Source organism: Chenopodium quinoa, unplaced genomic scaffold (genome assembly GCF_001683475.1).
Source record: "Chenopodium quinoa cultivar QQ74 unplaced genomic scaffold, ASM168347v1, whole genome shotgun sequence".
Lineage (NCBI taxonomy): Eukaryota > Viridiplantae > Streptophyta > Magnoliopsida > Caryophyllales > Amaranthaceae > Chenopodium > Chenopodium quinoa.
The window spans coordinates 1,095,118-1,119,345 of record NW_018742329.1 but is presented as its reverse complement, the minus strand read 5'-3'; the positions used below and the strand labels follow the sequence as shown (position 1 = coordinate 1,119,345).

At 31.4% G+C, this 24,228-nt stretch overlaps 1 protein-coding gene across 1 annotated transcript; it reads left to right on the top strand.

The window, feature by feature from the left end:
• The first annotated feature begins 464 nt into the window (after positions 1-464).
• Positions 465-1,378, top strand: LOC110689399. Its single transcript, XM_021866186.1, has 2 exons — positions 465-677; positions 941-1,378. The coding sequence occupies exons 1-2, from the start codon at positions 465-467 to the stop codon at positions 1,376-1,378; spliced, it is 651 nt and encodes a 216-aa protein (XP_021721878.1).
• Positions 1,379-24,228: the final 22,850 nt, after the last annotated feature.

Sequence of the window (24,228 nt, the reverse complement as noted above, 5' to 3'; positions counted from 1 at the left end):
GTTTTTTTGGCCTGTTTGTGACAGCACTTTGTTTATGTTTGTTCGTGGTTTAGGTAACATATTTGTGGCTATCTGTTTAGGTTTATTTGTTATGCTGTGATGGGTGTTGATTATATGGATGATTTTATAACTACAAGATTATCTAAGAGGTGGACCAGAGCTGATAATCTTATTTAGCCAAGAGAGTATTATGCTTACAAGTTACATATACGCCTTAATAATATGTTGTTACGTGGTGGGAGGTGTTTCCAGCAATACATAGTTGATATGTAAGTAAAGGTTGAGAATACACAGCTTGATTTTTTCCGCAATAATCAAGACAGTATTAGAGCTGATTTATATCAAGGTATTCTGGATTCTGTAAACAATGGAGAAACTCTTGCATCTAATGTTGGTAAAAAGGTTATTTTGCCTCCAACATTTATTGGTGGGCCTCGGGATATGAAAAACGGTATTTAAATGCGATGGCGTTGGTGCAGCGATATGGGAAACCCGATCTGTTTATAACCATTACTTGCAACACAAACTGGCCAGAAATAAAAAGCGAGTTGGCTCCTGGAGAGGTTGCTCAGGATCGTCCTGATTTAGTAGCTCGGATCTTTCACGCTAAGTTATTGGCTCTTAAGAAAGAAACAATGGATAATATGATTTTTGGTGAGGTCGCTGCACTGATTTATGTAATAGAGTTCCAGAAAAGAGGGCTGACGCATGCACATTTCCTTATTATCCTTAAGGGTCAATCAAAACTTAATGTCCAGCAGACTATGACAAATTTGTCTGTGTAGAAATTCCTTTAGTAGACAATTCATTGTTGCGAAAGATAATGCTTCGGCATATGATGCATGACCCTTGTGGTCAGTTAAGCCCAAAGTGTTCATGTATGCGTACAAATGGTAACAGAGCATTGTGTAAGTATGGCTATCCAAAACACTATTCATAGGAAACCACAACTAATGATGAAGGGTATCCTACTTATAGGAGAAGAAACACTGGTGAGCAGTTAAAAGTAAGAGGTGCTATGCTTGACAACAGGTGGGTCATTCCGTACAACCCTTACCTCTCTGTTCTATTTGATTGCCATGTTAATGTAGAAGTTTTCTCTACGATTAAAGCGGTTAAATATTTGTACAAGTATGTTTATAAAGGGCATGACAAAATTTCGTATAATGTTATGCCTGCTAATGGCGATGCTGTTGATGAGATTCAACAATATCAATCTGGGAGATGGGTTTCTCCTTGTGAGGCTGTATGGAGGCTGTTTGCATTTGATTTGTTTGAGATGCATCCTCTTGTGATCCTTCTTCAAGTGCATCTGCCTAACCAGCAAACACTACATTTGCATTCTCATGAGCGATTAAATGCTGTTGTGGGAAATTAAAAGCGCCATCGAACTCAGCTAACTGAATTTTTTTCCATGAATGCTGCTGTGCCAGGAGGAAATGGCTATTTGTATAGTGAATTTTGTGAGCACTACACTTGGGATGCATTAGCCAAGAGATAGAATCAGCGTGTTAGAGATAGGTTCCAAGTTGGACTCTTGGCATTTGTGTTTCTTGTTGAAGGAGAGCGATTTTACTTAAGGTTATTACTTCTGAATGTCAGAAGTCCTACTTCATTTGAAGCACTCAGGACTGCCAATGGTGTCTTATGCAAGAGCTTCCAGGAAGCAGCTGTTAAACTTGGTTTATTAGAGCAAAATGATTTGCCAACTCTATGTATGACAAAGGCGTGTGAGGTGCAAATATCAGATGCATTACGGCGCCTTTTTGCAACGCTCCTTGTTTTTGCTCAGCCAAGTGATGCTTGTACATTGTGGTCTTCATTTTACTCTGACTTGTCTGAGGATTTCAGGCACCAGTTCCCAAATGACTTAGTTAAGGTTCAGAGGTTAACTAGGAGATCGGTTGAGCAACATTTAGAGGTGCTTGGTAAATCTCTTTCTGAATATGGATTAGGCAACATGAGTGAGGAACTTGATTTTGAATTTAGGAAAACTAAGGATATTGTTGATGCTTTAGATGCTCCTATTCCTGAAGAATGTTTACATTGTCATGGACAATTAAATTCAGCACAAAGAGCTACATTTGATGATATTATGCAACACGTTCATGAAAACAAGCCAGGAGCTTTTTTCATAGATGGGCCTGGAGGTACTGGTAAACCTTTTTGTACAATGCTTTGTATGCTGAAATCCGGCTAATGAAAAAGATTGTCTTGCCTACAGCTACGTCTGGGATAGCAGCAGCCACCATTCCTTCTAGTCGCACGGCGCACTCTAGGTTCAAAATTCCTATAGCTTTTGAAGCATCATTGGCATGTTCAGTGCCAAAACAAGGTAGTTTGGCTGTGTTACTTAGAGAAACAACTTTGATTATTTGGGATGAAGCTTCAATGGAAAAGAAAGAAAACATTGAATCCTTAGACTTGCTACTACAAGATTTGTGTGAGACTAAGTCCTTGTTCGGTGGCAAGATTGTGGTGTTTGGTGGTGATTTCAGGCAGGTTTTGTCAATAGTACCATGGAAGACACAAAGAGAGGCGGTTGAAACAAGCATTGTTAGTTCATATCTATGGCCTAAGTTTAAAAAGTTTGAGTTAACTGATAATATCAGAGCTAAAGAGGATCCTGGTTATTGCTCCTTTTTGTTGTCTTTGGGAAACGGTGAATTGCAGCAGTCAGAAACAAGTTATGTGCAGTTGCTTTCCAAAATTTTATGCCCAATTCCCGCTGATGGGGATCCGGTTAAAGAGTTAAAAAGTAGCACGTTCCCAGAAATTGGTACGGATGAATTTACTACAGAGATATTTAGTGAGCGTGTATTCTTACTCCCACGAACGATGATGTTAATTCCATTAATACAATTTTGATTGACTCTTTTCCTGGTAAACCTATTGTTTACAAGAGTTTTGACACCATTTTGGATGACATGTGCACTATGTACCCTACAGAGTTTTTAAATAAGCTGTGCCCTGGTGGAATGAGTCCTCATGAGCTTGTTCTCAAGAAAAATTGTCCAGTGATTTTGCTGAGGAATATCTTGCCATCTTCTGGTCTGTGCAATGGTACAAGGCTCATCTGCAAAAACTTCTATCCAAATGTCATTGAGTGTGAAATAGTTGTTGGCCATTATAAAGGGAAGACTCATTTTATACATAGGATTAATTTGAGGTCGTCGAATGCACCAGGATATCCTTTTTAATTCGAACGGAAACAATTCCCTTTAAAGCTTAGTTTCGCTATGACAATTAATAAATCGCAAGGTCAGAAACTTAGTCAAGTAAGTGTACATCTTTAGAGACCGTGTTTTTCTCATGGACAACTTTATGTGGCCTTGTCTCGTGCAAAGATGGCAAGCAAAGTATCAGTTTACACAGTGATTCCTCCTGCACCATATTCAATTAGCCATACAAAAAATGTTGTTTCATATGATGTTTTGCATTTGGCTGGCATAATAATTGGTCGGTAAATTCAAGTGGCGTGTTCAATTTTTGGCTAATTAAGGTTGATCTTTGTTTAGAAACTACATTGGTGTTTAGTTTTGGCGTTTTTGATTTCTCACTGAATATAGGTTTGATTTTTAATGAGACTTGCTTGTTGTCAATGATTCAGAAAAAAAGTTTGTTTAATGCTAACAACTTGGCCATCTGTAGCAGTTTGTTATATCATAAACTAAAAGTATTTAAAGGTCTTGTTATGGAACTAATGTTTTATTTGTAAATAATAGGCTTTGTCGTGAATAACCTACAGGTAACAATAAGTAATTGTTAATAATTTTGTTTCCTGGGTTTTATTTTTAAAGGGAAGGCTAATGCTATGAATTTATACTTTACAGTTATTAAATCATATAAGTAGTCATACTACGGTGATTGGGTGGTTAGTGTAAGAACTCTCCGAACTGTACTTTGTATATATTTTTTTTATTTACTTATTGATAATTTCCTTTCCTTATATTGTATGTTCGTTTTAATACCGTTATTCCTTGTATAACAGTACTATTTACTAATTTTTTTCTCTTTCGTTTGCTTTTGCTATTTCTTGGAGGAATAATCTTATTCTTTATGGTTGTGTTTTGCGATATATAGTTAGGTGTGCTTCAATTATGAGATCTCTATACAAAAATCCTTCTTATTATCTCCATTGCAGGTTATGCGCAACGATTAGACATTTCCCTTCTATACCTTACTTCAAATTGTTGCACATAACCTATAAGGGAAGTAGTGTATTAAATTATAATATATTATGTGTATTGTTTTAAATTAGCTAAGGATGGTATCTTAGATGGAAAAATGTAATATTAGTTTTGTAGATGAAATTTCATTTATATGTCTCTAGCTGTAGATATAATTGGTAAAATACAAGAGAGATGAAAAATCATAAGGGTGACAAGTCTTAGTTATTATTGTTTTTTTTCTTGGAAAGTAACATAGCATAGATAGTACATAGTACATCTAGATGAGCCATTCCTGTTAACTTGCAACACTTTGCATAAAGGATACTTGTTTGCAGCACCATAAAGGTACACTTTGGGTTGCTTGTAACTCAGAGTCTAATTTGCTGTGTCACTTTCCTTCTTCCTGTCATTCAAAAGGAAAAAATCATTAACACTGTAGGTATCATCTACTACTCTACTAATTGATAAATAAATTCTTATTGCATAAATACTCAAGCTCTCGACAGTAGATCAATAGTTCCTTGCAAAAGGTGATTGCTTGGATAACAAGTACGAAACATTTGAATTTTGTAGGTTTTTCATTTCATAGTGTCTTTCCATTTGTGGGATATGATTGATTAGCTGAATTAATTCTGTTAGAGATATTTGAATTTAGTATTTTTGTTTGCCCTTTGTCTGTCAACATTGGAATATTGCTAGATTGTTGATATAATAGAAGCATTTGGTATATTTGAATTCATAGCTAAAGTGTTTTTTTGTTTGGAGGTTCTGTTTTGTACGTATAGTTTATGAATAGTATTGTTCCTTGAAGTTTTCTTTGTTTATGCATAAATTCATTCATTAAAATTAAGAGGGCAAGTGATTTAAAAAGAAATCTATAATTTATGTATTGCTTAAGTCATTGTTAAAATGAACATGTTAGATTAGCAGCTGCAGTTTATGAATATGTTAAATGTTGACCACTTAGTGCACTATTTTGCGAATTTCAAAAGCTTGTTTTTGCTAACATTTGCTATATTGTGATATCAATATTGAAAGAGTTTATGGAGATGGAGCCTGCAAGTGTGTGCTTGGAAGAATTAACTCCAGAGAGTAGATTTTACAAGATCAATGTGATAGTTTCTCGGAAAGAAAGGCTTCAAGTAGACAGGGAAAAAAGAATTGTATACCAAAATTTCATTCTTGAGGATGCTAAGGTGAGTATTACTTGTGTAACATATTTGACAAACTTTTCAGCGTTCTAACAAAACATAAAAGCATAATCTACTTATGTATATTTTTGTTTTAGGTCATTGCTCAACAAATAACACTAAATAATGATTTTAAGCTAATGCTCTATGTTTAACAAATAGTTTAGCTAGCTCATTTGGCTTTTAAAATTGAATTTCACAAGTATGTAATGTAATTATATTGCTGATTTGTGTAGAATTTGTGTGCTTTTGGAGAGATAGTTCCTGCACTTTTGTTATATTGGTGTAGCTTAGATTAATATAGATGCATTTATAGATGACAGTTATGTATAAGGAGTCTTGGTAAAAATTTAGTGGAGTTTTTATTGGACAATAGATGTTGTATCTGATACAATATGATAATTGAAAAGTGAGGGGGAGCTAAATAATCAATCATATGTGTGATTGTGTTTGTAATATGATTTGATTAATTTGATTTGGTGAATTCAACATGCTATGTAGCTACTGGCCCATTTGAATTTCACATGTTGTTTTATATAAATTATTGGTCATTGTTGTTTAATTGAACAACAAAATTCAATGCACCTTGTTTGGGGGAGATCAAGTAGAGGCTTTTGAAGGTGTTATAGAGCACAAGGGACAATATGAAATATCCAATGCTCCTATAAATGTGATAGAAGAGACATTTGAGATCGACTATGGTGAGTTGCCGCTGCAGCTGACTATTGATCAAGGAACTACCATGCGGCGGCTAGATGCAGCTAGTGGTGTGGTTCCACCCGATTACCAGCCACTTGGGGACATTCCACGTGACATTGATGCAGCTGGAAAATATGGTTATCTATTTTCCCTACATATCACATTGTATTTGGTTAATGATATTATTATTAAGTAATTAATTCAATTAATTGGTGTTTGTTTATAGATGTCGTTGCTGTGATTTTATTTGTTGAAGAACGACCTCGTGAAGTTATTTCTTCCAATGGAAAGATAAACTATGTTCGTGAGATAGTTATTACTGATCAAAGGTTCTAAACTTACCGATTGGTAGCTTGTGATACATAAAGCTTAAATTTTGAGCTTAGTTACTTTACTAATATGTTATTTAACATGTGTATGCAGCAATGTGCAGCCAGTCACTGTTTTTTGTCTGGAATGAATTAACTGAAGGAGAATGTGAACAGCTACGGGATTGAGCTGCAGCATTCCAGGTTGTGGGATTTACATCTTTGAGGCTTGTTACCCGAAGAGGTGATTTCACATTGCATCTGCGATTTTAGAGCTTTATGAATCGATGAAACTGTTGATATTGTATATTATCTTATGCAGGTTTTGCATTGACATCTGGAATGTCTACAAGGATCATCCATAATCCTAAGGGAGACCGAGCTAATGTCCTTCGTGAATGGTAAAGTACTTATGATTGTTGGGTGTTAAATTGGTTCTAGAAAAAAAAGGAAAGAAGATTAAATTAGGTTCATGTTGCACCACTCAGGGCATATTTATATATGACCATGCTCATGGATAAACAAGCTAGAGTTCTTCATGTGAGGTATCCATCTAATGACAAAATGCTTCTAACAATAACTGAGGTTGATCTTAAAAAGATTGGGCTTTCTTTACACTGTTTGTCCTTTATAATTCATCAAGATTTGAGATATATATAATGTGTAGGTTTAATTGTGAGGATGTTATATAGGCATGTAATGTTGTGCAAGACGAGCGTTTTTGGTTAAGAGTGACAATTCCTTATCTCGATGTGAACAAGCTTCATTTATACGTTGGCTGCAACACTTGCTCAGCACCCACAGACATTCCGGTTGGAACACACTACCAGTGTTCTGTGTGTAAGAAGCATGATCGTATATCTTCTCACAGGTATATGAATACAAGGATATTAAGATTGAAAATTACGTAGATAATTTAAGGTTGTTTCCATTTAATGAAGGTTCAGCTGGTTTGTTTTCATGAGAATTGCATAAATTATTGAGGATCTTAGAAATTCAGAGTATATAAAAGAGGCATAGCGAGAGTATTTTAAACTATTGTATGGCTGGTAAACAATTTTAATTACTTTCCTGTAGTTATTGAACGAAAATTTTGAGGTATTTGCTATCATCTCTGTATAAATTATCTGTGCACTTAAGAAGTTTGTCAATATTGAATACAGTGGACTATAAAGATATTATGTGGTTCTTGATCAATAGTGTTTATCTTGAATTTGAAGCCACGGATGGAACAGGAAGGATGTCGTTCATGGCTTTGAATGATGACACTGAAAGCTATTAGGAATGACTGCCTCAGAAATTTGTTCTTGTAAAACCACTGTGAGTGTAAGCATTATTCTTTTTTGTTATTTTAGCATTCTTGTATTCTAAGGCTGGATTGTTACACTTGGTTTCAAGGAAAAATGTAATTTTGGCTTTCTTATTTGATAAATTAAATCTTTATAACTTAAATTACATATGTTTTCTATTTCACATGACCTTATACATTACACTACCCTTTTTAAGATTGTAATTTGTTAAGCATATCTTGTTTTAGATTCAGTTTGCTGGTTTTTGATAGAATAGTTGCCTGAAGAAGCTGTTGCTTGTTAAGTTTTCTTGCCACTTATTATACTATATATATGTATATACAGTATTGGATGACTAATACATAAATGTTTTTATTTGAAGGGAAATCTAGCAATGCTTGACTACATTCAATTTTTAGTGGAAACCAAATCAGTGCTGATCAAAATTGGACCAACCCTAGACTTGTCGCGGTACAATGTATTGAAGTGGCAACTTAAAAGTCTAGAGGTTGAACGAACAACACCTGATTCCATTGTGAAGGCTACGTTAAAGAAGCTAGATGAAAAGGTCAATGATCTACTTGACAGATCTGAACAAATCAAGTATTCAGAAAACAAGGAGCTTGTTGTATTCTACTCTAAAGAAGTTCCTTTAGCATCCACAACAGCAGTTGTGGGAACCAAACCACCAAATAAATGCAACCCGGCATTAGTTATTGAAGATTCAAGTATTTGTAAGCCACTGCCTGATTACGGAACCATTTAAAATCAGTCTGCTGCCTCTACAGTTTCTGTTCTGCAGGTGGTAGAGAAGAAGGTGGGTGTTGCCACTCCTGAAAAAAAAGAAGCTTGCATAAGTGGCACTTCTGCACTTACTTCTGATCAGTCTTGAAGTCTTTTGGTCCTTCAAATGATGCCTTTTGCTAAGCAAAATAATCACATTTGCAGCTCTAGCACAGAAATTTTGGATGTAGTTTCTTTGTTAACACTGTGCCTTTTGTTATCGTATGCTGCAAAACTAATATTGTGAATGTAGTTTACCGGATTTTGCGTGTTTGAAAAAAACACATATAATGTTATGTGTTTAAATCAAACATCCTTATATAAAACATTGTTCAGGTCTTTTTAGGTGTTTACATGGAACATATACTTTCTCTTTAGTATATGTTCCTAAGAAAGACTTTTGTCTTTAGCTATTGCAATGTATGCAATTTCATTATGATCATTATGGATTTTGAAATTTGACATAATGTTATATTATCACTTTTATATATCATGGTTTCAAAATGCTTTCTAAGCATAACATATTTTTGGGTTCTAAAAGTATACGTTCCTAAGAAAGACTTTCTCTTTAGTTATTGCAATGTATACAATTTCATTATGACCTTATGGATTTTGAAATTTGACATGTTGTTATATTATGACTTTTATATGTCATGGTTTGAAATTGTTTTCTAAGCATAACATATTTTTGGGTTCTTAAATTGAGTTTTAAAAAATTACATTACTTTTACAAAAGCAAAAGTATCAACGGTACATTTTAAAAATAACAGATATAGGTAAGATACTTTTTCAAATTAAATTAGACTTCGTGTGATTAAAACCATTAATTATTTACACACTTATTACAAATAAATTATTCAAATTATTACAATTTTAAAATTACGATTTCAGTTTTTATAAGATTTTTGACAATTACTTGGGTTAAGTGTTATTTTATTTTATTAAGATTAACCGATTTACTAATATTGTTAAATTATGTTTTTATTACAGTTAGATATAACAAATTATTTAATTATTTGTGTTAGTGGAAAATCCAATATCATAGTATACTTCAGTAGGAATCAGACATGGGGAACAAGAGCAAGTTATTTGTGATTTAACTTTCGTTTTTATGTGTTAGTTCTATGTAGATCATTAAGACATCATTTGAAATCTGCATGATTAGTTCAAGGTCATTTTGAAATAAAGACAATTTCATTTTCAAATTTATTTCAAAAGATATCAAATTAAGTTTTTTTTCAAATAAGTAATTTTGATATTTTAAAAACGTAATAAACACTAGCATATATGTTTGTCTAAAAGTTTTGTTGCCTATTTGCATAAAGTAAAACACTTAATTTTGAATATCATAAAGAACACAATCTCATTATTTCAAATACAAGTTTTTAACCACCTCTCTAAGGTTAGGTAATAGTATTTGGAGTTGTACACTAGCAATTTTTCCAAAGAATTAAGTAATGAAGAATCCAGTTTTTCTTTTGCAATATCTCTTTTTAAGGAGTAGTGTACTTACCCATAAATAATAGTACAGAACATCATTTTTAGGAATAATGAATAATCAAAGAATCTTTAAAGTACACTACTCTTTATCTTTATGTGAAAAGGATAAAAAAGAAATGAAAATAAGGATCTCATAATTGTCTAAGACAAAAAATTTACCTTACTTGTAGGAATGGACTAAACTAGCTTACACCTATCAACTAATCATTTCTACTTTTGCTTATAGAGAAATATAATTCCTACAAGTTAATCTGTATTGAAGTATAGTTATCATATCATATGTATTTATGCTTTATTGAATTAGTTTATCTCTATAACCTTGGAGTTAAATTAGACAAATAGGAATTGTATTTTACATAGGGTTAAAAAGATGTTGTATTTGATATGTGGCAAATCTCACTTTAATGATTTTTTGATTTAGAGTTAAATTAGACGAATAAGAATTGTATTTTACGGAGGGTTAAAAAAATGTTGTATTTGATGTGTGGCAAATCTCACTTTAATGAATTTTTTGATTTTTGTGGGAACCTACTACAATCACGCTTTAAATTATTACTGGTTATTAATTAGCAATTTAAGATTGAATTAATAAGTTTTAAAGATTAATAGGATTTATCAACAATAATGAATTTAGGTTAATTGTGCTATTAGACAATTAGTTATTAGGTACATATAAATTTAAATCTTAATAATCAATGTTCCATATTTTAAATGCAAACAAAATTACGTAAGAATTCAAATTGGCAATTTGATTATTCATATATACAGAATTCCATATTATCTATACTAGATAATATTTAATTAAATTAAAAGTACAATTAATGAATATTGATTATTTGACTGATAAAACAATGTTATTGTTAATGTGAATGGGTACAAAAAAAGAGTTGATTTTCTTTCTAAAATACAAATTAATATTGCTGGTACAATTGAACAAAAACATCTTACATCTAACACCTAATCATTTTAACTTTTGGTCTAAAAAATATAGGTACCAACAAAGTTAACTCTATAAGTGTCACATCCCTTAATTTAGTGGTAATAATTCAGATCAGTGTGACATTGAATATAACCACATCATGATTTTTACTAAAGGAAAAAGACATAATTCTTAGTTTTAAATGATGAAAAGTCACATCTATTTTGTTGTACCTTTTTTTGAAGAATGAAGTTACTTCCTTGGCTTGTACAAGATTTGTTAATTCTAGATATGTCATATTTCTAACTTTAATAGTTGTGCCAAAAAGTACATGAGCGTCTCTATCTACTTTCCCTAAATTTTAAAATTGCAATAAAAAAAGTGTTTTAAACACAAAGTGATAGATTAAATTAACATGCTCATATTTCTAATTTAACATGTATGTACATAATTTTTTTTTGAAAAAGGCCAAGGTATACTATGTATGGTCGTTCAAACACTCTTAATTGTATATAGAAGGCTCTATTTATTGTTAATTTCAAAATGGCTATTTCTTCTAAATTATCAGTTCTTAGATTTTTCTTTGGAACTTCCTTTTTGTCGCTAATCACGACATGGCCATTTCTCTAAATTTATCCCTTCTTATTCATTTTTAATAAAAAGCGCTAACAGAGTTAGAGTTTACATTAGCATATTTCATTTAATATTCACAAGAAAGATACAAAAATTATTGAATTGACATGGTCAATTAACTTAGCTATTCCAATAAGAATGGAATAGTTAAGTATGAAATAAATATGTTTTTATTTAACTTTTTTAACAAAGGTTAGCTGTTTGTTTTATTGACACTAGAATAGACAAAAACTAGGTTAGATCTCGTGCCATGCACGGTGATCGTTATAGATTATTGATAGATAAATATTATAATTATAAATTAGTCGAGGAATAATAAAAGTATGTGATACATTAAATTTTAATTGTATCTTCTAATACACAATTAAAAATAAAAGCAGGCAAAAAATCCAAGCAATATATTTTTTTGTTGGAAAACAGATCACAAAATATTTTTAAGAATATAATTTTTGGTTTATAGTTGTCCAATTTTCTGTTTTAGAAAAATTATTTGTGAAATCTTTTTACTTTAAATATACTACATTAATATGGAATATATACCATAAATAATATTATTTTTGAAATTGATTTGATTCCTTAATTAATAGACTTTTTTATATAATAATAATAATTAAAGACACACCAGGAGATAACACGTGTTATTGCTAGTGTGTCTTTTAGTATATAATATTGATGAAATAAATAAATTAGGATTTTGAGAATTTCGGTATTATAATTTGATGTAGTCTTTTTAAACTTGTGTGTGTTTCTTAAGAAAACTTAAGGACTATATATGTCATACTAATTGATACGATTGAACAAGAGGTATGTATTGTTTGGTCTAATTGGCTATTATACTACAACAAAGTACATAAGTTTCCTAATTTTTCAGTCTACAAAATCATACAGGTCGTTGTTGCTTCACCAAATGTATTGGATTTCCTCATTTATAGAAAATATCTTTGTTTAAGGAACTAAATGATATTGTCAGAAGGAGAAGTAGGTTTGTTCTGTCAATCACTCTACAGTGCACTATAATGTTGTCCTAAGTAACATATTTAAGAGGGTATATTATATCACAGAATTATCAATTTCGTACTTTCGGGTTATATAAATACTGTTGTTCAATAAATGCAACACCTTATTTCATTTTATGTCACGCAAACTTAAAAGGTACACCTCTTATTCCATCTAAGTTCTCTCAACTCTCAGCTGTAAGTTTTGTTAATATTAATACTTCAACTAATTGCCTTACTATATTCAATGCCTTCTGAAGGTGTATAGTTTTATGTTTGTGTTCTTTTCTGTGATGAATTTGTTGAAAGTTGATTATTCTCTGGCAGCTCAATAAATACACTGATCTGAATTATTTTGTTGTATTCCTGATACAAAAAAATGCTAAAATATTGTAGCAATTTTGTTAAATACTTATTAATTGTGCAGCAAAATTAAATGCTTATGTTTACATGACTATGTTAGGTTAATTTCCAGTTCTGACTAATTGAGTATAATATACTTGTTTAATGGAAAATGCAATTTATGCTTGTTGTTGTATACTTATAAATAGGTACTTAGTTAAATGGGAATTTTGTTCATCATTTGCATTACTATTGTTTGGAATGTATTAATAATATGTTTAGATAATAATTATTAAGGATGTGTGCCTTTTCCTTTCACACATGTATATAACATAGTGTATTTACAAAGGAAAAAACTGCTTAGATTTATTGTGGAACCTATGTAAGAATAACTAGGTTCTTTTATGATTTTGTGTTTAATGATTGAGGACTTGTCGTGGTTCGGAAATTATATTCATTTACCATTGGATTTGTAATGTACATACATAAAGAGCCAACAGTCATGAAGCTTGAGAGCATGTCACTGGATGAACTTAGTCCACAAGCAAAATCTTACAAGGTCAAGGTCACAGTTATTGAGAAGGGAAGGCCAACTACATCCCCTAAGAAAGGGGTCAGATTTCAAACTTTCTATCTTGCTGATGATAAGGTATAGAGATTTAGTCTTCTGCAATTTTTTACAAGTTGTTTTGTTGCTTGTTTCTTTAAATCTTTAGTGTTTCTTCATGTCATATTGCTATTATTTATGACATGAAGTGAAAACTTATTAATAAGCACATTTGCTATTAATTATTAATAAGCACATTTGAAAACTTATTAATAAGCACATTTGAAAACTTATTATTAATTATTAATAAGCACATTTGAAAACTTATTAATAAGCACATTTGAAAAGTTGTTGATTATTAATAAGCACGTTTGAAAACTTATGTATAAGCACATTTGCTATTAATTAATAAGCTCATTTGAAAACTTATTAATAAGAACATTTGCTATTAATTATTAACAAGCACATTTGAAAACTTATTAATTTTGGATATTAGCATATTTGACAGGATGTTTATTTATTGCTATTATTTATGACATGTCATATTGCTATGCTGATTTTAAAAAATAACATGGTTCTTTTTTCGTATAGGAAAAAATAGTAAATAATTATTACATTCATAGATATTTGCTTTATTTTCCTGAGAGAATGCTTTCGGTGGTGCTGTTATCGTGAAATGTAATTGTAGGTGATCAGATTTTTTTGGTCATAGATACATTTATGTGTATATTGTTATTCATTCTTTTTAGTATATTTGCTGTTACATATGTACATTATTTGTAATTTCCTTCGATATTTTCGTTTATATGCAGAAAAGAACATTTGCCATGTCAACTATTAATGATCTTGTTAATAATCATGTTTAATATTGTTATTTGCTTCGTAATAGAGTACTTTTAAGGCTTTATTATGTGTATAGCAACTATGTGATTTTATAATTACTTGAGAAGATATAATCGATACCATTTTTCTAAAGAACAACGCTAATGCAGAACAATAAAATGTTTTTGCACCTTATTTGGGGATCAAATTGAAGGTTTTGAGCATGTGATAGAACACAAAGGACAATATGAGATCTCCAATGCTCCTGTGGGTGTACTTGAGGACAACTATAAAACTTATCCAGATGAGCTCTCTCTACAAATGACTTTTGATCAGCGAACTGTCATATAGCGATTAGATCCTGAAGCTGGACCTATTGTGCCTGATTACCAGCCAATTGGTTCCATTTCGCGTGCCATTGATGCAGAAGGAAAATATGGTAACAATATTCACCCTTAAGAATGTTTATTGACTAAGTTATGTATTATGTTTAATTTAAATCAGATGTCATTGTTGTGGTGTTGTTTGTTGAAGAACATTCCCGAGGTTATTTCACAGACTGGAAGGAAGAATTATGTTCGTGAGATAGTGGTCACTGACTAGAGGTTTGTATAAAATATCGTGTTTTCCTATAGTTTCTCTCCCACAGAATTTAGCTGCTAATTCTCTTATAATTTGTATATATTTGTTTTGTTCTTACAACAATGATCAGCCTGTAACAGTCTCTGTGTGGAATGACTTAGCTGAAAAAGATTGTGAGCGTTTAACGAATTGGGCAGCAAAATTTCAGATCGTGGGATTTATGTCTCTCAGGCCTGTGACTCGAAGAGGTAATTACAGCTTTGTTGTTTCATTATAGTATACCTGTCTTTAATACACAACCATTTAATATATGTTATTTATATGCAGGCTTTGGACTTACTTCTGGGATGTCAACTAGAATTATTCATGATCCTGTAGGAGACAGAGCTAATATCCTCAAAGAATGGTACATTATTCTTGTACACAATGTAATCATGACTAATGTCTTTGACTTAATATGCTTATTACATAATATTATGCTGTAAAGGACAAAGTTGGATAGACAAGCAAGAGTTCTGAAAGTTAGGTTTCCAACTAATGACAAGCTGCTTCTTACAATGAACTGCAGCTAAAAAAGGTGAATTTTGTTATAAACAAGCAATTCGAATCTTTAGTTTGTAATATGTGAATATGTGTAAACATAATAGATCTGTAAAATTTCATTCTTTGCATATTCTACAGCCAGCAAATGCTCTACAAGATGAACGTTTCTGGTTAAGGATCACAATTCCAAATGCTGATTTGGAGAAGGTTAATGCTTATGCTGGCTGTAGTATTTGCTCAAAGCGCACCAGTGTGCCTATTGGTACCCCTTTCTTCTGCAGTGTCTGCAGCAAACCAGACTGTGTTTTTGCTCACATGTAAATTCAACTGATACCTTTTGTGACTGTAAATAAGGAACCACATACCAGTATTCCAAATTTGTTGTGTTTTTCAGGGTCACTTTCAAATTTGAAGCTACAGATGGCACTGGAAGCATGATATTCACCACTTTTAATGATGATACTAAAAATCTCTTTGGGAAGTCTGCTTCTAAGATTTATGACATCAAAAACTCTGTAATTATACTTTGTTTATAATAATATTTCTAGATTTTATCCTACATTAATTATATTACTAATATAGCATGATCAAACCTTGGTACCTGAAAAATGGAACAGAAAAATTTGATTAGCGTTTTTTTAGAGAATATCACAGTAGGTTCTTTCTTTGACAAAACTTAGTAACTTTGGAGTGACTGATACAAAGCTTTAGACTACATATATAAATACAAAGCAATTAATTGAGAGTAAGTTTATAAAAAGAAAAGATGAAGGAAAAGTAACACTATTACTTAATGCATTTATTGTTTTCTTTCGACAAGAAGATTATGAAGCTTTCCAGTATATTCACTATTTACTTCAAACTAAACCGGTGTTGGTGAAGGTAGGGCCAACACTAGCTTTGTCCAGGAACAATGTGCTGCAGTGGCAGTTGAAAGGGTTAGAGATAGAACAAAAAGCTCCTAATACCAATGAGAAGGCTTCATTGAGGAAAATGGATGATGAGCTAAATGAGATGCTAGATACTTCTAAGGAAATTAAATACTCACAGAAAAATGAGCTTGCTGTGTTTTACTTTGAAAAGGAAAGCTTATCTCAGTCTGTGGATGTAGCAGAACCTCCTAAAAAAAAGCTCCGCAGAAAACTTGTTATGAAAGATGATGATGGTACCGAGAAGTTCCTTGATGTCTCTGCACCTGGCAAGACAAGTGATGTTGTTGTTAAATGTGAAGTTGCTAATGCTAATATGGATACTACGCTGGTCGCTTCAGATAATGCAGAAACTCCCAAGGGCAACTCTTCCAAGACCATTGCAAGTGAGCCTTGAAGTGTTGCAGTCTTCCTGATGGTGCCTTTTGCTAAAATTAAATAAAACTTCCTGACCACATGCACTAGTGGTTTTGTTTCAGTCGATTTTATGAACATGATGTCTAATTGCTTAACTTTTATATTAGCTCAGATTATGAAGTATGAGCTATAGATTTTGGCGACTATGTTTTACTTAAACGGGGTTGCATCTTTTTACAAATAGTATGATGATTGAGGTTTCTTAATTAAGCTCAATGGTTTGTGTTTTAAAAAAGATTGTACACTTAAATGATTATAGTTAATCAGCAGTGAAAAGATGATGTATTAAACTTGTGATCAGGTAACTATATAAATATTATGTTTTAAATTCTGTTTTACGTATGCATAAATATCTATTGTTGTGCTTATTTTAGTTATATGAAATTGTATTGTTTATTTGAGTTATATATAAAATTTTGTCAACAAGAAACAATCATAAACTGAATTAAGCAACCTACTAGCTACACTCTTAAAATTTAAGAATTTTGGCTGATGTTCTCTACCAAACCTACATCAATATCAGATACGAAGCACACACATTACTATAGGCAATCTTTAAGCCTGTACTTATAGTAAATTATGATGCACCATTCCTCTTATCTTATGACAGACATATCCTATAAGACAATATCTCAGGTTTGTCACTTTGGAAGCACCTTATAATTGTCTGTCCTTATAGTTAAGTAGTTTAAAGTCAGAATTACATCTCAGATCAACATAGGCTTGTGAAAGGTATGGTTCCCCACAAATAATCTATAAAATAGCTTATCAAGTTACTATTTTAGACAAATTTTGAACAGATTTAAGTTAGTACTCAAAATAAAGATATTAATCATAGCATTTTATACCATAATTAACTTAATTATTACTATACCAAATTGATTTAGAGATTTCCTATGCTGTTTAGATAATGTCTGTAATATATAATTTGTTAGAACACAAAATTAACATTTTGATGTCCTTCCCGTGTAAATTTTTACGAATTTCCATAATTGTATAACATATAGGTAAACAGTAATTTGTCGAATCATACATTAAATACTGACATTTTCGTAATCTAAATACTTACTTACTAACTTAATAGAAACTTATCTTTATCCTCAGACCATTAATTATCACAGTAATAGCTACCTAATAATAGACAAAAATGACAACTTAGATAATGGCTGAAATAAACAAGAAGTAATTGCACTATAAAGGTTCATTCAACAATCGATAAGGCTGTAGACAAATAAACTCATATTGAAAATCAAAGTAATTATATTATCTTTAGTAATTAAAATGTCAAATTTAATACTTATATGATCTATGAAGATCATAACACCTTACTTAATTATGGAGTCCCCTGCTTTAATTACAAAAAGCTTACATCGAAATAAATAAAGACAAATACTTTAAACAGTTTAATCAAAATAGATAAAGATTAGCTACTTAAATATTATAAAACTAACTTAATTTTACTAATCAAAATCAAAACAATAAGCTCCATCATCATCACTAGAAACTTCAGGAAAATGATAATGGTATGGATAACCAATATCCTCCTCAGAATGATTGTACCACGAATCGTTATCTTCTTGATCTTCTTCTTCTTTGTCTTCTCCGTCTTCTTCCTCCTCTTGTGAATCGCTTCCCTGATTCATTTGCACTTGTTGTTGTCCTTCCACCATCAATCTCACAGCATTTTCCCAAATTGCAGGTTGATTCTACACTTCTTGAACCTGAACAACAGCTGTTGAGTCAATGACATGTTTAAATTCACCCTCGTCATTGTTGATCTCCATATCAGCTTCCCCTCCTTCAACGCCAACACCTTGAACCTCATGAAAGCGGCTGCATTCACCCTTACTTTTCGTTGACTCGCCTTTAAAACACACAATTCGCCTCTTTCTCGCTGATTCATCATCACGATCGCTATCAACTACGGTAGGAGTATCGTAGTTGCTGCCGATTTTAGGCTTCTTATCCTCACTTTTTCTCTGGAAAACTTCATCGCATTCTGCCAGCTGTGCGTTAATGTCTAGCATTTCATCCATTAGTGATTCCAGCTTTTTGGTCGCTTCTAAGCGTATTTCGGTGTTTGCCACAAATTGGCCCCAAAAAATTATCTTTCCTTTTTTAAGAAAATTTCGATAGCACGGTGTGAATGAAGTAACGTCATTGTTTCCGGCCATAGTGATGCTTAGGTTTTCAGGTTTGAATTTGTAAGAGAAGATGAAAAGAAAAAGGTTTTCATCTTTCCAAGATAAATATGGAGAGATTTCTGGGGATGTGTAATGAAGATCAGTTTCTTAATTTTTATTGCAGAATTAAATCGTGTGCTATTTTCCTCATGTCTTGTCGATGTCTATCAAAATATGCAGAAGAAGGAAAAGAGTTGCAATGTTTCAGAAGCCACACATAGTGCCAAAAAAACACTTAAGTTTCTTCTTTTTTTTAAATTTTTTTGTTTTTTTTTGACACACAATTAAGTTTAAGGACTGTATAAAAAAAAAATCAAATGCATTTCGTACGTACAAAAATCTACTTATACTGAAATAATGTAATCTTTTAATTTCGAAATTTTTAACAGTCTATTTTATCTAAAAAATTTAGTTTAAAATTATATTAAATAACAAAAAAAGTAGTGTTGTGTTTTTAAGTTCAATAACTTACCTCGCTTCAAATGCTAGAATAGATTTTATAAATTTAACTACTAAACTAAAACTAACTTGTAATGCTTATATTAAATGAAGCTAAATTATTACGAATTAGGTACGATTATTTATCACTAAAACATAATAGATCAAATCAAAATAGTATAAACAAGTATTATGTACAGGTGTTCTCATTAACAGCACTTACGTATTTAATACATGATAGAACCAAATCTTTAGTCTATTGATCATTTAAGGAAAAAAAAACAAAAAAAAAAAACACTACAAAGTAAAGAAATGATCACTTTAACACTTTAAAAGAAACGTCACATAAGAAAAGATCACTATCTGCTGTTTCGAAAAGGTGGGAGTTAAGATCACTTTAAAAAAATAGGTAAGAGTTAAGATCACTTTAAAAGAAACGTCACATAAGAAAAGAATGGTTGCTTAGGAAAAAAAGATATCACTTACAAAAATCGCTTAAAACAATCAAGACAATCAAAATAATTAGCTTAACAAAAAAAAATTAAAAAAAAAGTTATATTCTTATGATGAAGAAAAGGTAACGGAAAAACAATTTACGAATAGGTGATAAATACTTGTACCTATGCTATTATAATCTTTGTTTAAATTTATATCATATTGAATGATTATGTATAAATTAATTTCTCAATGATAGTTTTAAGGGACGCTAGGTGCTAAAAAAGACATTAATTTTTCATGGAATTATTATATGAGTATTTTATGTTAAAGATTTTCTCTCCGTATTTATAAAAAGAACAACACTTTGTTGACATACCCCAAAACTTTAATCTCAAAAAAAAAAAAAAAAAAAACCTGGTTAAATAAATTAAAAATTGTAGATGATCGTTTTATGATAGCCAAATTTCAATTAAGTTTCATATCAAAATTCTCAATAAGATATGTACAAGACAAAGAAATTAATGCACAAAAAAAAAGTTAATTATGAACAAAGATAAGAAATGGAATTTTTAAAATTGAGGGTATTATCAAGCTGGTACTATCATGAACATAGAATATTTTTTTGACTAATTATATGGAGTAAAAATCGAATAAAATGAGATCTAATAAGTTGGATAATAAAATAAAGACAAAAAATAGTTGATTTTTCAAGTGAGAAATAAAATTATAATCAACTTTTAATTTACCTTATAATGGGCTTAACAGTTCACTATTTGTTGTGTTGCAAAATATATAATTTTGTCATTCTCTTTTTTCCCTTAAATAATATACGTACAAAAAACATAATTAATAATTTACATAAAATTTTATGATCGACTACTATAATTTCCAAATATTGGTTGAATATTCTTAAATATCGTCAACGCTCAAACAATGATATATTGTTCAATGGTTCTTACGTATCGAATAATTACTTTAGCAAAAAAAATAATAAATAAATAAAATAAAAAACTATTTAGTGCTTAAAATTATAAATATCCATAGAAATGGAGATAATTGAAAGGAAAACAACTTTAAGTAACATATCTTATTAGAATACATGTAACAACACAAGTTAAATCAATATAGTACACTTTAAAATAATATTTTAATAGCTCTTATTTAGATATTAATTTTACCATGAAATAATAAAATTGTTACTATAGTCTTGCACTTCAAAGTGGCTACTCTAAAATTGTACTTCTATAACTTGATTTACACATTAATTTTATTTATATCAAATCTTTTTATTTTCTGTGCATTTCAATAGGGGTATAGGCACTCTAACTACTTAAGTTTGAAAATCACATGTTCAGGTTTCAAGTTCAAAGTCATTTTTTCCCATTCTTCATTGCTCGGTAAATTCAGGTTTCAGTGAAGGTAACTCCATGGCTGTTTTTTTCATTTTATTGTTCTTATTCATGTATATACTATATGTAATTCTTAGAATCCATACTCTGCTACGTCGTATCATTCATCACATAAACAATGTTTCATAGTCTGTTGATAACAACGATCTTGTTAATTTAAATTTTAATTTAAGTAATTTTACATTGCATGTTAAGAATTCTGGCATTTGTACATGCATTATACCTAAATTACAGAGAAATAGTACGTGAAGGTGGCTAATTGCCTTCCAAAGTTTGATTTTATAAGGGTTTAGACTTGAAGAGTGTCCTGTTTTTTAGCAGGTCATGTTTGAGAATATCTATGTAGACTAAAATCGATTACTCAATTTTGGTATCATTCAAATATTTAGAACACAACACTGGGGTAAAGGAAACAAGAGGAACTTGTAAGTATTTCTTTTCTTAGCTATGTACAATAATGATTTCTCCCTATGTGATTGTCTTTGATCTTATTAAAGTGATTTAAAGTTTACTGTATTTCTCAAGAGATTAAACAATCTGAAATTCTGAGCTAACCTTAAAGCTAGGATCTTAGAATCACAATGCCTTAATACTTGAATATTAATTCCTATTTCTGTTATAAGAAAACCCTAAAATATTGAATAGTCATTTAACTAATTGAATAGTAATTCTGATTTTGAGTTTACAGTTTCATTGTTAGAATAATATATGACAGTTGTTCTTTCATATCGTGAGCTTAAAAGTATCATACATGTTAATTTTACTCTAAATTTTGTAAAAGTTACATTGATTGGTTGAACTTATTCACTTTCAGTGCATAGTCTGTGAAATGCAGAAGCTGATTGAGGTATTCTTTAAACTATACGTTTCATAAATCTAGCATTTGAATGGCTATCTTGACTGAACAGAATACTTAATTTACTTCTTCATGTGCTATATAATCTTTTAAGATATATATTGATTAGCAATAAGATTAGTCAATTACAATGCATATGAATGTATTGCAAAATTAAGTAAATCATATATATATTCATAGAGACTGAAAAATTTTATTATGAAATTTAGAGTTAATTATATTAGATACCAAACAATAGTAAACAAACAACTAACTAACAAAATAACCCCTACAACATTGCTATTGCGTTCTACTTTCGAGTTATAAAAGAAACATAAAGTATAATTCTAGAATTTTAGAGGTAGTAATTGTGGAGCAGCAAAATATTACACCCATCTTAAGCAATTTCTGAACAATATGGTCTATATTTGTGGTTATTAGAACAGGATATGGATGTACAACCTACCAAAGTGTATATTCCATTCAGGCCACTACTAAAGCAAATCACCAACCACCTACATTTTCCAAAGCCAATATATGACGTAGTACCAAATTCAAGGAACAATGCTTATGTAACTATTAATATTGGAAGCAAAAGAGCGAAATTTGTGTTGGCAGTTACAGCAGAACATTCCTGTGAAAGAGTAGCTCGCAAGGCAATCCATAAGTTGAAGACTCGTTTCAAGCTTTGCATAGCTGACTACACATCTGATCAAATTAAAAAGTATGAGCTCTTTGCATCATTAATCCGTCAAAAGTGCTCGGCCTTAATCAGTGAAACCAAAACTGCTTTAAGACCCAAATTTAAGAGCGAAGTAGGTCAGAGACTATCACGAGGTGAATATCATGTTTCAGTGGATTGGGTAAGTTTTTTGGGTGTTATTGTGAGCAAATCCACAGCTTACACTACTCCTTTAGAAACCGTTTGGGTACAAGATCATGGTTATGTTGCATGGATAGCGGTTTTCTATGGCGACAGAGGATGTGATATGGAATGTATTTTCAGTGGGCCCAACACTGAAGCTATAAAGGGAGCTCAGGAAATAGCTAAGAAAGCAATTTTCTTTTTGGCAACTCTTTACAATTTGCTGATAATGGATGTGAATTATGAAGAGGCAAATGACCTAGATCAAGATTGTGCTCAACTTCAAGATGCATATTTAGCATTCAAATCAAAGGTAACCCAAGCCGAAAAAACTCGTCTAAAGCGTAAAAGGCATCCAAGTCACAATCATTTTGCCACAGCAACATCTTTTCATGCACCAAAGTTAGTGCCTTCTGCACCAGGACCTTAGGCAAACACACAGCTATCAAGTGGTTTAATTCCTTTAGCAATTGTCATGGCTACATACACACATCCTTTCTAAGATTAAATGTTTGCACCTTTTCTTATCTATAGCTAGCTAAAACTAATGTTCTTGAATTATTTTGAATTACATAACAACTACAGTTGTATTATCAATATAATGGAGGTTTTTTTGTAAAGGTCATTTAGCTCAATTGCTACTTCAATATGTTAGATAATTTCTTCGAAATGACCATTGAGATGATCAGTTTCTAGAGGAATGCTAGCTTTTGTTAAAGCACTAAACTCTTTATTTCCTGTACTCTTTTGTATTAATATATATTTACAAGATTACGTCTTTGTCTATACTGTCAGAATTAATATGTAGCATAATTAATTTGGAATAAGCACTTATTGGTAAACTTGTCTTTCTTTATTATAAAGTATCCTTGTGAATAGAGTGTGACGACATGTCAAGGAGCAGAGCAAGTATGCAGCCTACATTTACAAAGCCTCTCTCACACATTCCCCTGCTAGCTTGAATCACTGGTATGCCCCTCCTTTGAATAAAATCAAGCTAAACGTAGATGCATCTTTAGCAGAGGAGGGGTAGGTTGGACTTAAGGTAGTTGCAATACTCCCCACTGCAACTCAAGGATCTTGTGTTTTTTAGACTCCTGAAGTGGCAGAAGCTAAAGCAATTCTGTTTGCACTCAAGCTGGGCAGAAGATTACATCTAAGGAACATCATCCTCAAGTCAAACTGCAAAGTGGTAGTGGATCACTTGTCTAAGGAACTATTTTGCTGCAAATATTGACAAAGTGGTAGATAATATTCTCCTTAGATGCTCAAATTTTAGTTTTGTTAAGTAGTCTCATGTTAAGCATGAAGGCAATTCTGGCGCTCATGCTCTAGCTAGGATTGTTCCGTATGGAGTTGAACACATTTGGGAAAATCATTGTCTACATGT